The sequence below is a fragment of the Populus euphratica genome, unplaced genomic scaffold (genome assembly GCF_000495115.2).
Source record: "Populus euphratica unplaced genomic scaffold, PopEup_1.0 scaffold31.1, whole genome shotgun sequence".
Classification (NCBI taxonomy): domain Eukaryota; kingdom Viridiplantae; phylum Streptophyta; class Magnoliopsida; order Malpighiales; family Salicaceae; genus Populus; species Populus euphratica.
Window position 1 is genome coordinate 1850411 of NW_011499850.1, and position 14573 is coordinate 1864983.

The window sequence follows — 14573 nt, forward strand, 5'->3', positions numbered from 1 at the left end:
ATGAACTTTTTCGCCTATCCTTATTTTTTTTTCTATATTTTCCCATAGGTCCTTTCCATGAAATTTTATATATAATATTATCATTCAAGAAATTATCAAGAGTGAGGGGAAAAAATGATGAACAAGAAAATTCAAAAAATGGTTTTTCTAGTTACTTGCTCATTTAACAACAGAGGTCAAATTGAGACTCTTTGAAAACTATGAGATAGATATTAAGAAGTTTTAAGCCATATGGATTAAATTGAACATTTTAGAATATACAGGGAGTGGAATGAAGTTTACCCTTTTCTTAAATTAGTGTTTGAACTTCGAAGTGCCTAGAAAGGAACGAGGTGACACTCCTGCATACCTAATTAAAATTCCTTTACTCAATAAAGTAACTAAAAAACCCAGCTTTTACCCAATCACATTCATCATCTCCTCTCTCCCTCTTCGCAAACTGTCCTTGTTTGCAAAATCCCCAAACCCCCAGGGCTCTTTCCGTACTTTCACAACTCCAAAAAACTAAAAAAAATTCAAGCTTTGTTTCATTTTTTTTTTTAAATCTCAATTTCCATAAAGTTAGGGTTTTTACATTTCCATACAGTTCTGTCATAATTATACATAGATTGATTAGATTCGATAGCAAGAGTTCTCAAAAAACCGGAAAAAAGAAGAAACAAATCGTGACCATTTGATTTTTTTGGATCTGATCATGGACGCACGAGATTCCACATCGAACCGAGACGTCTCATCGAGCCCCGGCGGCAGCGGCACCACCACCGGCGGTGGAGGAGGAGAAGACGATCCTATCCTTTCCGTCACCGCCGCTCTCGCCAAAGACGCGTGGTTTCACTTCAACTCTCGCCGGTTCAATGAGTGCCTCGAGGTTCTGTATCAGCTAAAGCAGAAAAAAGAAAACGATCCGAAGGTGATGATTGAGCAAATAACATTAACTCACTTAATTTCTTTTTTTGAATCTATTCATTTTCTTGGATTTTACTTGATCAGAGATTAGGTTATTTTCGAGTAAAATGCAGTGATGAACTGCTATTTTATTTATTTATTTAAATCACTTAATTTAGTTGTAGTTTTTTTTTTTTTAATTTTAACAGTTTTTTTTTAGATTAAGTTTGTTAATTAACAAAATTTTAACAGTTTTTTTAGATTAAGTTTGTTAATTAACATGAAAAACATAATTTTGCACTTGATTTTGTTAGTTCAAATTTAAGGACGATATCGGTCCGGGCATGTGAATGTTGAAGTTATGCAATGTGTTAGGGTATTCGGAATATGTAATTGATGTGGAAGTTTTCTTTACCTTTTCTTTTTTGTGTTTTTGAAAGTTTTTAATGTGCGGGTATTGTTTCATTAGGTACTACATAATATTGCAATTGCGGAGTATTGTCGAGATGGTTATCCAGATCCGAAGAAGTTGCTTGAAATACTTAATAGCATTGAGGTATGCTGTTTTTGCTATGTTTTTTGGAGTGTTATTAGTAATTTTTTTAACCTTGAATTTTAAATGTTAGATTTTGAGAGTAAGAGATCGGGAATGAAATTATTGATCTGTCTAGATGTTGCTGCGGTTTATACGTTTAGTTCATTGTCAAAGGAAGCTATGCACAATCATAGGAATTAGTTCCTTCCTTCACAGTTTTGTCACTGCATTTTTATACACCCAACCATCTTCATCCAAGTTTTGTCACCACATTTTTATACATCCAACCATCTTCATTCACGTGGTACTTATCTTCAGTGAATAACGCCAAGCTGGTTGTTCTCTTCTCAATCCTGCTGTCTGGTGCATGGTTGTCGTCCTCGTTTGTAATTTTTCCATCATAATGCTCACACCCAAAAGACTGGTCTGCATTGTGTGGTTTGCCCCTTGGTATAACATCACAATCATTGCATGAGGCCCCACATTCTCTTTCTCATGAGAGGCTTATTACTTTTGTTTCATTCACTTTGAAAGATAATCATATAGATTATTTTTTGTAAGATGGTATTATTAAAGAGTACCAAGTCCCAAGTGAAAGAAATTCTATATTCAAAATTACATCCTGCTCTTGCTTACACATTCTCTTTTCAAAATCACTCGCTATTGCTTTCTAAATGCTTACTAAAAGTTCTCCAATAAACATTTTTTTCTTCACAAGGCTTCCCCTGATTGGCCGGTGTATTCTTGTCCGATGTTGTAGTCCAGAACAACATTTCCAGTGACCGTCCTATGGGATTGCACAACATAATTAAATCTTACACACGATTGCATTTTGATGAATTCTCTACATGTAAGTCTTGTACACAGTTTCTTCAGAGACTTCATGCCAATCCTGTTGCTTGCATCCATCAATAGGATTTGCAGGGGAATTCTATCTTATTGATGTAATGATTATTTCTGACATTGCTATGGTGAACACTAACTGAATTGGCGTGTTATGACTATTTAAGAAGTCCCTATGTGGTTATGTCCTTTGGCGGATCATAAATGATGAGCCAATGTAGCGACAAAGTACATGATGGTCAAAATGTGGATGATAAAGATAATGCTGAATGGTGTAAATGGTTTTCTAGCAGGGGCCACACAAAAAATTTGTTGTTATAGTTTGTACATCTCGTTTCTGAGGTTGTAGTTGTATCTTTATTTTTTGATTTACTATCATGTAACAACTGAGTGGAGTATGGACATTCTGTAAGAAATTTGTTCACTATGTGAAAGGTTTGCTGCATCATGTTTTAGTTCCATTTTTGGGGTTTGAATTCTTTCATAGTGTGACATTTTCTCGTCTCATTTGTTGGTGTTGGTTTAGAGGAAAAGCGAAGAGCTTGCTCACGCCTCAGGAGAGCAGGTAGACACTGTTAGCAATCCTGGGAACAAAGTTGTGTCAGGGACTCAAGGAAGTGGTGCAACAGTGCACCAAGCATCTGCCACGAACAGCTTGTCTGTTGCTTACATGGATGAATTTGACCCAGCTGTAGCAAGGCTAAACATTGTAGGTTCTCTTGATATATTTGTAGTTGCTTTATGAATTGCTCTTGATTTTTGTTTGCAATCTTGAGTGACATGATAAATGTGGCCTCTTATAGGCAATCATTTGGTACCATCTTCATGAATATTCAAAGGCATTATCGGTTCTAGAACCTTTGTATCACAATATCGAACCTATAGAGGAGGTATGATTTGCTAATCAACAGTCATTTCTCTCCATCGTTGTTTTCTTGTGTTCTGACACTCTACCTTTTATGTGCAGAGAACTGCTCTTCATGTCTGCCTTTTGTTGCTAGATGTTGCACTTGCCTGCCAGGATGCATCTAAATCTGCTGTAAGTGCTGAGTAAATTAGTGTTTGAATATGTTTATTAACATGTTGCAATACCCATCAAAGCTGCTTTATAGATGACATTGTGATCCTCATATCATGTTTGTTGCTTCTATTTCTAAAACAACCTTGTTGATTGTATGTTGACAACAGAATGCTGCCACATGGTAGAGATTTTCAATTAAAGAACTGTATATTCCATAGTGACAATATGGACTAAATATTTTGAAAAAAGAAAGAAAGATATATAAGCAGTTCTTAAAAATGGAAAACATAGGAGTGCCATGCCGCTGGCTATGTGCTTGGAGAGAAGACCACAAATGTTCCTATAACAAAAAAACATAAAAGAAAACAAAAATCACAGAATTGTAGCTACTGAAATTTGACTGTAGAAATTCAAGTGAGAACAGATAATTAACTGAGAAAAACCATCTTTTTCTTGACTTGTTGCTTGACCTCTGTTGGAGAAGTTTCTCCTCTTCAAAGTTGTGTATATGCCTTTCAAATGAAACTCCTTGTTAAACACAATCACTTTCCATGTGCTTTTTCTGTGTTTTCTGAAGCCAAAGATTCCTTTTGATGCGAGCTTGAGCACATTGTCAGCATGACCGCATTTTGAAATGCTGTGTGTTTGGTTTCAAAAAATAAATTAGACACATGGACTGGTCCCGTGAACTAGGTTGTGACAATCTACAAGTGCAGGAGAATTAATTACTTTCCCTCTGGCTGCACTTTTTATTTATCCATTGGTGACAATTTCATTCTCTGCATTATGTACCTCCTTGAACTAAACTCGGGATCCTCAACAAGCAATTGACACTTACTGCTGGTCATCAAAATTCTCAGTGCAAGCTATATCTTGATTCTTTAAATTTGGCAGTTTGTACAAATTTTCCATATGATATCCTTTTCTTTAGTTTAAAAGAAACTTTGTCATATTACCATCTCAATTTTTCACCCTCAATTTGATGCATTTTGGACCAAACTTCTGAGCAGGCAACTTATGGTATTAGGAAACAAGTTTTTGGGCTCTTTTATTGGAGTTCCATCTGATATTTATGTTAAAAGAAACGCCAACAAGCAAAGTGACTACTACAAGATGGACCTATTTAGCCAATGTTGAGGTCAGGGGTTTAGAAGAGACACAATTGTCTCGGACTTCGATGTTCATTCAGTTTCTTTTCAATCAAAATCTAACCCTGCTTGTGTGTCTTCTTAACCCCTCACCTCAGACAGCAGACCTCAGCATTGGCTAAATAGGTCTTGCTCGTGATATGCTTCAAATAAAATCTGTTTCAATGGTTGGCCTATCTATAAGGAAGGGCTAAATCCCCTTTACCTTAAGCCTGCTCATCCTGGCGTGGTAGGAGCTGAATAATTGATTTAGCTTGTGCCCTCTTGAAAATCTGGCTTTGAGGCTTCTAGAGGAGGTTCAAAAGCCTATGATTTAGTAGAGAATGAGATCTTAATCGAACTGGTGAAAAGGATCATATAAAGATTGGATGAAGTAACCATAAATAAAGAAAAGGAGCCACCTGATGAAGGATGTCAATGAAAGGAATGAAGGATGATGACATGTTATAATCAATTTGGTTTTCATCAGTCATAATCGTGAATTGCAACTATTAGGTAAAGCATTCTTTGATTTTCTTTCATTGGTGACCGATTGAATATCATGATTAAGTGAAGCCCCTGGGCATGGGCTCAGGTGGTAGAAAGATTTGGGTTTTATCAATCAGAAACTGGAAGAGAAGGCTTGGGTTGGATTTCTCTTCCCAATTATCTCTGCTACTTTCTGGTGGCTGGATTTTCACACGAGATGATCTTAGATTTTCTAGCACTTGTGATTGGAAACCCTAAACCTTGAATTCTGTTGAAATTTGATAATTAAGTCTGTGTTAGGTAATTTCAATGAAGACTATTGAAGCCATGCATTACAGGTAGTCCAGAATGTAGCTGTTCTGCCTTCACAACAAAATGACCTTTGTTGTCTGTACTGCAATGTGTTGTTTGATTTACTGGAAGTGGAAAAAGAAAAAGCTCTTAAACTGGGCATTCTTTATTGACTTGTAACGTCTTCCCCATTTTCAGGATGTATTACTATATCTAGAAAAAGCGTTTGGCTTTGGTTCTGTGGGTCAAGGTGATAATGGGAGCGCAGCACAGCAACAATCGACAAATCTAGTTGCAAAATCTTTGTCTGTTCCTAGTAGTTCATCAGGGATGGATGCTAATTCAGATTTAGCTCCTAGTGAGAATGCTTTGGAAAATTCTTTATCAAGAACTCTATCAGACGAGACACTTGAGTATGAATCAATGTTCTCACTCGACATAAGTGGGCAAAACTTAGCAAGGCCTGTGGGTCTTTCATCTTCAAATGACCTTTCAAGGACCCCAATCGATAGGTCCTTTTCTCCTTCTGAAATGAAGCTTAAGTTGCACATTTACAAGGTTCAATTTCTACTACTCACCAGGAATTTGAAACAAGCAAAGCGGGAAGTCAAGCTTGCTATCAACATTGCACGTGTGAGGGACTCGCCCATGGCTCTCCTCTTGAAATCTCAGCTTGAATATGCTCGTGGTAACTACCGTAAGGCCATCAAGCTGTTAATGGCATCAAGTAATCGGGCAGAGATGGGGATTTCAAGCTTGTTCAACAACCTTGGGTGCATCTACTATCAGCTTGGGAAATACCATTCAGCATCGGTGCTCTTTTCCAAGGCACTGGCCAGTAGTTCATCTCTTTGGAAGGACAAGCCACGTAAGTTGTTAACTTTTTCACAGGATAAATCTCTCCTCATTGTATATAACTGTGGAGTGCAGCACTTGGCTTGTGGGAAACCCTTACTGGCTGCTCGCTGTTTCGAAAAAGCAAGTTTAGTTTTCTACAACCAGCCATTATTGTGGCTCCGGCTTGCTGAATGCTGCTTGATGGCTTTGGAGAAGGGACTTCTAAAAGCTGGTCGGGTTCCTTCAGACAAGTCAGATGTTACCGTTCATGTTTTCGGCAAGGGAAAATGGAGGCATCTTGCAATTGAAAATGGTATTTCAAGAAACGGATATGTGGATTCTGTTGAAAAGGAAGATTTGTTTTTGGGTAGTGATGGCCAACCAAAGCTCTCCATGTCCCTAGCTCGGCAGTGTCTCCGCAATGCTCTGCATTTGCTGGATTACTCGGAATTAAATCATTTGAAACCTGGTTTGCCTTCTAATATATCCTTGGATGAAAATGAACTGAGTGAAGAAGGATCTATGAAGAGTTCAAACCACAAGAATTTAACTGGCCTTGATTCCAGAGCATCTACTGTAGGCTTAGGTCAAGTTAATGCTAACGGGGATGCAAAAGAACAGAAGGGAGGGACAAGTCAGGAGATCATGCAGAACTCTATCTCTTTCCATGAAGATATTCGCAGGAGAGAAAATCAGATGATCAAGCAAGCGCTGCTCGCTAACTTAGCATATGTAGAGTTGGAATTGGAAAATCCTGAGAAGGCCTTGTCAAATGCAAGGTCGCTCTTGGAACTTCCAGTATGTTCGAGAATTTATATTTTTCTGGGTCATGTGTATGCAGCTGAGGCTCTCTGCTTGCTGAACAAGCCCAAGGAAGCTGCTGAGCATTTGTCAGTTTATTTGTCCGGAGGAAATAATGTGGAGTTGCCCTTCAGCCAGGATGACTATGAGCAATGGCGAGTGGAAAAAGCTTTTGATTACGACGAGTTAAATGGAGGATCAATCAGTGCAAAGAATTCCTCCCCTGATGAATCACAAGGTATCGTGTTCCTCAATCCTGAAGAGGCACGCGGAACCCTTTACGCAAATTTTGCAGCCATGTATGCAGCACAGGGTGATCTTGAGCGAGCCCAGCATTTCGCGACACAAGCCTTATCCCTCATACCTAATCGTCCAGAAGCTACTCTGACAGCAGTTTACGTTGATCTTATGCTCGGTAACTCACAGGCAGTGGTTGCCAAGTTAAAACAATGTAGTCGGCTCAGATTTCTCCCAAGTGATGTACAATTGAATAAGTGTTGATGGTTGTATCATTGGCTTTTCATTCTTGTATGGCCCACATCTCAGTTCTAGTTAGCAGGTAGATCAGCAATCCTTCAATAGGATCTGTAACATATATATAGCCCGATTCAGAGAATAAGTTTTTCAGTTCATTTTGCCTTAATTTTTGATACTTAGGGTTCACTAATTGGTGCGGCTGAGTGTTTTGGATAGAGTCGGATGCCCACGTTTGGAATTAATGTCGTGCTCATCCAGACCAAAAACAGAAGAAAAGGAATTGATTCATCGATTTCTTTCATGTTTCCTTGCTCCATGGGTGCTTTTCATTCTTGCAATGCAAAATGATTTCGTCTGCCATCTGTTTGTATCTTTGCTACAAAGTACAGTGGAAAATGAAAAGGTTTTATCATCTCTCAAGGCTACCATCTCAAGCGTCTTGCCACTACTGCAAGAATTTATAATTGCTTCTCCTTATCTCACTGCAACTCTCTTAACACCACTAACCGCCACTTCATCTCCTTCCTTTATTGTTCATGGATGTGTTATTATTAAAACAATTATTATTTCATCACTTCACCATCAAGATAGCATCAGAAGTTCTAAAACCATAACCGTCATTCATCATTAATCACCGTGTCCGCCGCTACCACTATGGAGAAATGTTTTCTTTCCTTGTACATTCAAATGCGATAGTTAACTTATTCTATAGAAATATATTTTCTTAGAAGAATAATTTTTGCAAAATAAAAGTAACCTTAATCTCTAATCAACTTCAACGTTTAAGGTGGTATGGTGTAGTTGGCGTTCAAGGAGGCTGTTGCCATCCATTCCCCTCAAGTTTGTTCTGTCCATTTGTGCCTCAAACATGTGGATTGCTTTCTTATCAGTATCATGTGGTTATATGCGAAATAAAGCATGCTTGAACCCTGGATCTTAGGTTTTGGAACAACACCACCAAACCACCAAGATCCAAAGAGCATATTGGATGTTCTAAACAGGTGTTCATCCAGAATAACCGAAATATTTCATACTAATTCAAAAAACATAACAAAATAGAATAATTTTCATCTCATTTTAAATCCCGGTTCGTTCCGGATGTTTCAGCTAAATTTTGGCCGGAATGTTTTGGTTTCATTTCACATGTTCCGTTTCGCTCTTAAAAAGCCATTGAATCAAATTGAATCTTATTCAATTTTATTAATTAAATCATCTAAGTATAAAAAGTTTTTTTTCTTTGCTATTTTTAATAACAATGATATTGATAATAATATTAAAAATTATTATTATTATTTTCATTAACAATAATATTAATTTTTTAAAATTAGATTTATCACTAATATATATGGTTTATATTCATGTTTTTTTTTTTTTCATATTTATACTTTGTAGGAATTTGAGCAAAATAAGGGATGATTTAGATTCCATTAGCCTTGATAACAATAACCTAACTTTTATATTTAAAATATTTGTATTAAAATATTTTATTTTCATAATATTTTGATATTTTATTTAAGTTAAATTACTTCAAGTTAAACATCTATTTAATCTTAACTATTTAGAAATTTTTAAATTTTTAAAATTATTTTTGTTTGGCATTGTGCTTGTACTACATAATTTATAATTAATTTATCTTAAATTTAAATTATGTTTGTTGAATACACACACAAACAATACAATCTCAAAATAACACATCAAAATATTCCAAAACTAAAACATTTTATTCTAATTAAAAAAATACCTATCAAAACAGAATTCACAACCTTAGTTGATATACAGCATACCCGCACAAAAAAGCACATATAGCAGCCAAATCTGTTTGTTCGAAAGACAGGATCCATGTTCCTTGCACGTTGGCCATTCGAAAGGCTGAAACCTGATCCAGGAACGAGCTTACATGTATATACTTGTAGGGATGAAGCTTTTTATTTACCACCCAACAAAAACAAACCATTGAACATAGTTATTAGACAAGGCACTAATCTAACCCAATTTAGAGCCTGAATAATCGTGTTATTGAGTTAATTTGTGGGTTATTGATTTATTTTTAGTTTAGTTTTTTATTTAAGTTCTTTGATTTTAACTCGTTCAGTTAATCCACTGAGTTAATCCAGTTGTAAATTAATTTGTTGGGCATCTACTAAATTCAGCAAGAACAATGTAAAAAACAGATTAAAATAAAATACAACACGAATTAGTCTCCAAATTATCAGAACACAGGGCCAACTGGTCAGGCAGATTGTCTAGGTTTAACAACAACCATGCCATAAACTTGTCTTGGTTGAAAATATTGTGGTGGATAGGTGGTTAAGCACGCAGATACAGAGTTCAGAAAAGAATCCAAATAATAATTTCAATATGCATGTGAACCTATCCTATCTTGATTTCATAGTATTGAACTCCTCCGATTCTAAGTCACAGACATAATTTCTAAGATAAATATTTACGGAATCTTATTGGAAGAAAGCCTGTCTCCCGACGTGGCCCATATTGTTTGCATAATTGAGCTGTGAGGCAGACGAGGCTGTCAAATAGGTTGACTTAGTTAAGAGAATTGTGATATAGTCTTGGAATTCAAAGAGAAAAAAGATTACTCCAATTGTGTTTGTTTAACTTAATAACAACAACGACAACAATAAAAGATAATAACCCTCCTATCATAAGCACGATTTTAGTTCAGTCTTGGAGGAATTGTTTATAATTAGGGTTTCATTCTATAAAAAATCTTCAATCTGAGTCTTTTCATCTAATTAAAATTAATATATTAATTTTTTACAAAAAAATAGTTGAGATATCTAAAAAAAAAACAATTCACGCAATTTGATTACATATATAGAATTAGATACACACGCACACACAAATATATAATTTGGTTATCTCTGTAAAGAAGAAAGACTAGATACACCAAGGAATCTCCTAGTTTCCGGATAGGAGCCCCCATCAACAGATGCCATACATTTATCTGGAGAAGAGAAGACAAAGTAAGTTCATGTGCATTGCTTAAGGTGGTCCCTGGGTAGCTAATAATGATCATATGTGAGAATTTTATACAATTTTCATGCCTACATGGAGATCTCAGAATAGCTAGGCAAGAGATAAGAAGAATTTCACTCTTATATCTACGGCATCTAAAACCAGTTCATAACAAAAAAAAAAAAAAACAGCTTGTTTGCGATTTGCTTTTCCCACAGGGTGATTCCTTGTCCTTGATGGACCCCTCATCAACGTAGCTAGTTTTTCATATAATAGGTTCGTGCCACACCAACTCTTTAGGATATTTGACTGATTATCTATCTGCTTTACATCATGTCATGTGGTATCAGATCAATGAGCTGACGGCAACTATACCAATGATTAATTAGCCTTAATCGTTTTTAATGCATGATTACTGTTCTGCGGCAGAAAAAACGAAGATAATCAGAACTAAAAAGACTTCTTTTTTTTTTGGGGGGTTTTAAAAAGAGAGAAATTCATTTCAAAACTATTTTAAAAACATATTAATTTATTTATATTCCTATTTTTATTTCTCTAACTAAACACACGATTTTATCTTTTGAAACACTAACCAAACATGATCTCATTTCTTTCTTTGTGGGGTTAGAAGGGAACCTTTTAACGGGTTTCCTCTCTCTTGATCGAGATTAATTATTATAACGCCGACATGATCAATAAGCATCCATGTCCTTTTGTAATCTCTATATTTAAATTTAATACTACTTTCATCTATATTCTAGAATTATCCTTCAATCATATATTCATAAGATATGTTGCTTTCAAGTCTATCAAAAACAGAAGAAGAAAAAGGGTAAAAGAAACCATTCATTCACGTTCAAGAGTATGTTTAGAAAGCAGTCTCCCATAATTACCTAAAGTTTAGTTGTGAGAGGAAATTGAATAGACTAGCCCATTGGAATTCTGAAAAACCAGCACCTTTCCCCTTCCCATCTCTATCTATTGGCAAAAGAAAGTATAACACTATCATCTTCTCCTTTGATTATCCCTCTCCCTATTAATGGCTTCTAACGCACGGTTGGATTTGAAGTAGTGGAGACTTTCAAGTTGAAATTCTTAAATTATTAATTAATTAAAATGGAAAAAATATTAATTGTTTAAAATACTAAGAATAAAGAAATTATATTGTGAATTCATATCTTTTAATATGAAAAATAAAATTCTTAAGCAATTTATTAATTATAAGTAAGTCGGATTACTGGAAAATTAATTATTTGGAATTTCCATGTGTCATGGAATATGTGCAATTAATAACTCGCATTGGCTACCTAAATGTACTAATGAAAGAGAAGAGATGCACAAAACAAATGGCTATCTAACAAATTGAGAACCCAATAAGATCTTAAATTGAGAGAGAAACATAGTTGATAGCTTCTTGTCTAATAGACAAACCATACATAAAGCATTAATCTTAAAGAAGGAAAAAAAATAAATGGTGTCCAATATTGACCAAGAGAGAAAGGAAGAGGGCTCGACATCCTCTCATGTCGAATCTTTCATCCATGGATGATCAGCTAGCTAGTCTGCACATACACACATATATAGATATATCATGAGCCAATTCTTGTCATTATTCACAACTTAGATATGTAAAAACATTATAAAGCAGAAGAATCCAGAAAAAAAGAAAAAAAAACTTTTTTTTTTTAATATTTAGGTGTCTCCACTAATTGAAATTGACCATCAAGTTACAGTCACGACAATATTACGAGGATACATGAGAGCCCATCTTGTTAATTCTTTGTTAATTTGATAATTAGCAACTAAGTTTATTCATCCGATTGATTTTTTGGGGCATGCAAATAATATGAAGATTGTTTGCACTTCGCAATGTAGAATGATGTTTTTCTTAATAATATTTTAAAAAATATTAGTTTTTTTATTAAGAGAAATTAAATATGATGTTTTGGTTTTAAATCTTCCAATTATCCTTGCGGTGCATGTTCTATGGATTACTTTTGCGACATGCATATAAACATTTAAAATGATATTGTTTTGAGATTTTTTTTTAAATTAAAATAATATTATTTTAAATTAAAAAATTAAAATTAAGTTTGATTAGGTTAAATCACTCGGGCTTAATCATGTCAACTTTTATTTGATTTGTATAAACTAAACCCAACTTAAGTCCTGGATTATTTCCCGGGATTAATATCCTGATTTCAAAATTAAGAAATTAAAATGCATTAACATGCAAACACTAGTAGCTAACTCAAGGTATTGAGTTTACCTATATATCAACTTAATCAAATTATAAAACAATTTAATCAGGATATATATGATTGAGTTTTTTAGGTACGTAAGGTGTGTTACGTACTTAGCTTGGATCTAGAGAGAGCAAGTATAACCAGGAGGCGGTGTCTTCCCACAAGTAACAAGGAGCTGAAGAGCAAGCGGGACGTAGATGTTGAGGTTAAGAGCTTTGATTTTGAGAGTGGTGCACAAGCAGACTGCAGCTTCAAGTTCAACAAGTCCTTTAAGAACTGGGCAGCACTGGTTCACAACTGGATCACCAAGGCCAACGTGCACTAACCCACCAAGAAGATCCACACAAGCACCAAGTTTTAGTGTATCGATAGGGCATGTGTCCTTGGATGAAGGAGGCGGTGGGCATGGCTTTCCCTTTGGTGGATTTGTAATCACTGGAGGAACTGTCACAGGAGGAACTGGCAGCACTGGAGGAATTGGCAGAGGAGGGAGTGTCACAGGAGGAACTGGCAGCACTGGAGGAATTGGCAGAGGAGGGAGTGTCACTGGTGGCTTAACAATCGGAGGAACTGGCAGTGGAGGGAGAGTGACAGGTGGTTTCACAATAGGATGAAGAGTGACTGGTGGCTTAACAGTAGGAGGGAGTGTAACTGAACCTTTAGTAGGCTTACGGTGTTTGTTCTTTGGTTTGCCACAAGAATGACATCCAAGAATTGAGGTGGCTGAAGAAATAAAGATCATGCAAATGAAGAGGAGAGCTGAAATTTTGGTAGAATCCATGTTTACTCTCTTAATTCGAGTTAGAAAGAAGAGAGAAACGCAATCAGAGTGGTAGAGTTTGTGAAGAGAAGTGTTGTTATATAGGATCGAATAGTGATGGATGCAAGAAAACAATAACCCTAGAAGCAGAATCACGTGAACATGGGGCTTATGGCTCGAAAGGCAGCTGCCAAATTTTGCTAGTTGGCAGCTACCTTACAAATGCATGGAACCATTATGAATTTATATTCCTGCTGTAATTACTGCTCACTTGTCTTTCACCTGTGTGATTGTGGTAGTCAATTCCACATGGGAATAGATGAAAGAAAATTACTTCCTATTCCTAGCTAGTAGCTACTTGTGGTGCTTTTTTAAAAATAAACTAATTGAAAATATATTAATTAAAATAGTTTCTTCCAGATTTTTTTTATTTTTGACATTAATATATTAAAAATATATTAAAAAAACCCTAAAAAACAAACACTCTACCTCCAATCAAGATTCTTAATTAAAAAAATTATTTTCAAAATAAAAAACTAACAAGATAGTGAACTAGATCATTACTTGGATCATGTTGCATGTTGGATTAAATTCTTTAATAAAAAAATACTCAAATTTTGTTAACATGTTTTCTAGCAAAAAAAAAAAAAAAACTAGATAGGAAATTGATTTGATGTGACTTGATTGATTTGATAAATTCAAAGACAACCTCAAAGGCCAATAAAAATGTAATTTGACAACATCTTTGTTTAAATATTAAAACAAAAATATATTAAATCAATTCAAATCAACTTGAGTTAACTTGTCAAATTCGGAACCCTGGTCATAAGATATTGATAACCTCATAGAAAGAAAATATTTTTTTAAAACTCAATTCTCAACCAGCCTAATATTAAATAATAAAATTGAAAACAAAATTCAACTAAAAAAATAAGTTGAGTCAACTCGGGTTAACTTATTAAATAGGAGTCATAAAACCAGGATAACCCTTTAGAAAGTAAATTAAAATAAATTATGAAACTCAATTTCCAATCAACTTAATATTAAATAGTAAAATTAAAAAAGGATACAAAAAACCACATAAATCAACTAACTAAACTCGTGACCCGGATCATGAGAATGCAATAACATCATAGAATACAAACTTAAACAAATTATAAAGTTTAATTTCAAATTAATTTAATATTGAATGATAAAATTAAAAATAATCAACTAAAAAAAGATAGAAAGAACCCAAGTCAACCAGCCTAATTCGCAATTCGAGTAATAAAATCATAATAACCTTATA

The 14573-nt window shown here is 35.0% G+C and overlaps 2 protein-coding genes across 2 annotated transcripts; one reads left to right on the plus strand and one right to left on the minus strand.

Moving 5' to 3' along the window:
• The first annotated feature begins 464 nt into the window (after positions 1-464).
• Positions 465-7608, plus strand: LOC105121048 (CCR4-NOT transcription complex subunit 10-like). The gene is made up of 6 exons (XM_011019533.1): positions 465-910; positions 1355-1441; positions 2790-2972; positions 3067-3153; positions 3231-3302; positions 5390-7608. The coding sequence occupies exons 1-6, from the start codon at positions 695-697 to the stop codon at positions 7328-7330; spliced, it is 2586 nt and encodes an 861-aa protein (XP_011017835.1). The 5' UTR covers positions 465-694; the 3' UTR covers positions 7331-7608.
• A 4018-nt stretch (positions 7609-11626) lies between these two features.
• LOC105121047 (36.4 kDa proline-rich protein-like) lies at positions 11627-13379 on the minus strand. The gene is made up of 2 exons (XM_011019532.1): positions 12636-13379; positions 11627-11841 (listed from the first exon to the last, which is right to left on the minus strand). The coding sequence occupies exon 1, from the start codon at positions 13304-13306 to the stop codon at positions 12647-12649; it is 660 nt and encodes a 219-aa protein (XP_011017834.1). The 5' UTR covers positions 13307-13379; the 3' UTR covers positions 11627-11841; positions 12636-12646.
• Positions 13380-14573: the final 1194 nt, after the last annotated feature.

Bases quoted from the DNA above. Each gene is read 5' to 3' on its own strand.
- LOC105121047 (XM_011019532.1), bottom strand. From the start codon at position 13,306: ATGGATTCTACCAAAATTTCAGCTCTCCTCTTCATTTGCATGATCTTT.
- LOC105121048 (XM_011019533.1), top strand. From the start codon at position 695: ATGGACGCACGAGATTCCACATCGAACCGAGACGTCTCATCGAGCCCC. The intron at 3,154-3,230 runs GTATGATTTGCT...TTTTATGTGCAG, and splicing joins ATATCGAACCTATAGAGGAG to AGAACTGCTCTTCATGTCTG. The intron at 3,303-5,389 runs GTAAGTGCTGAG...CCCCATTTTCAG, and splicing joins AGGATGCATCTAAATCTGCT to GATGTATTACTATATCTAGA.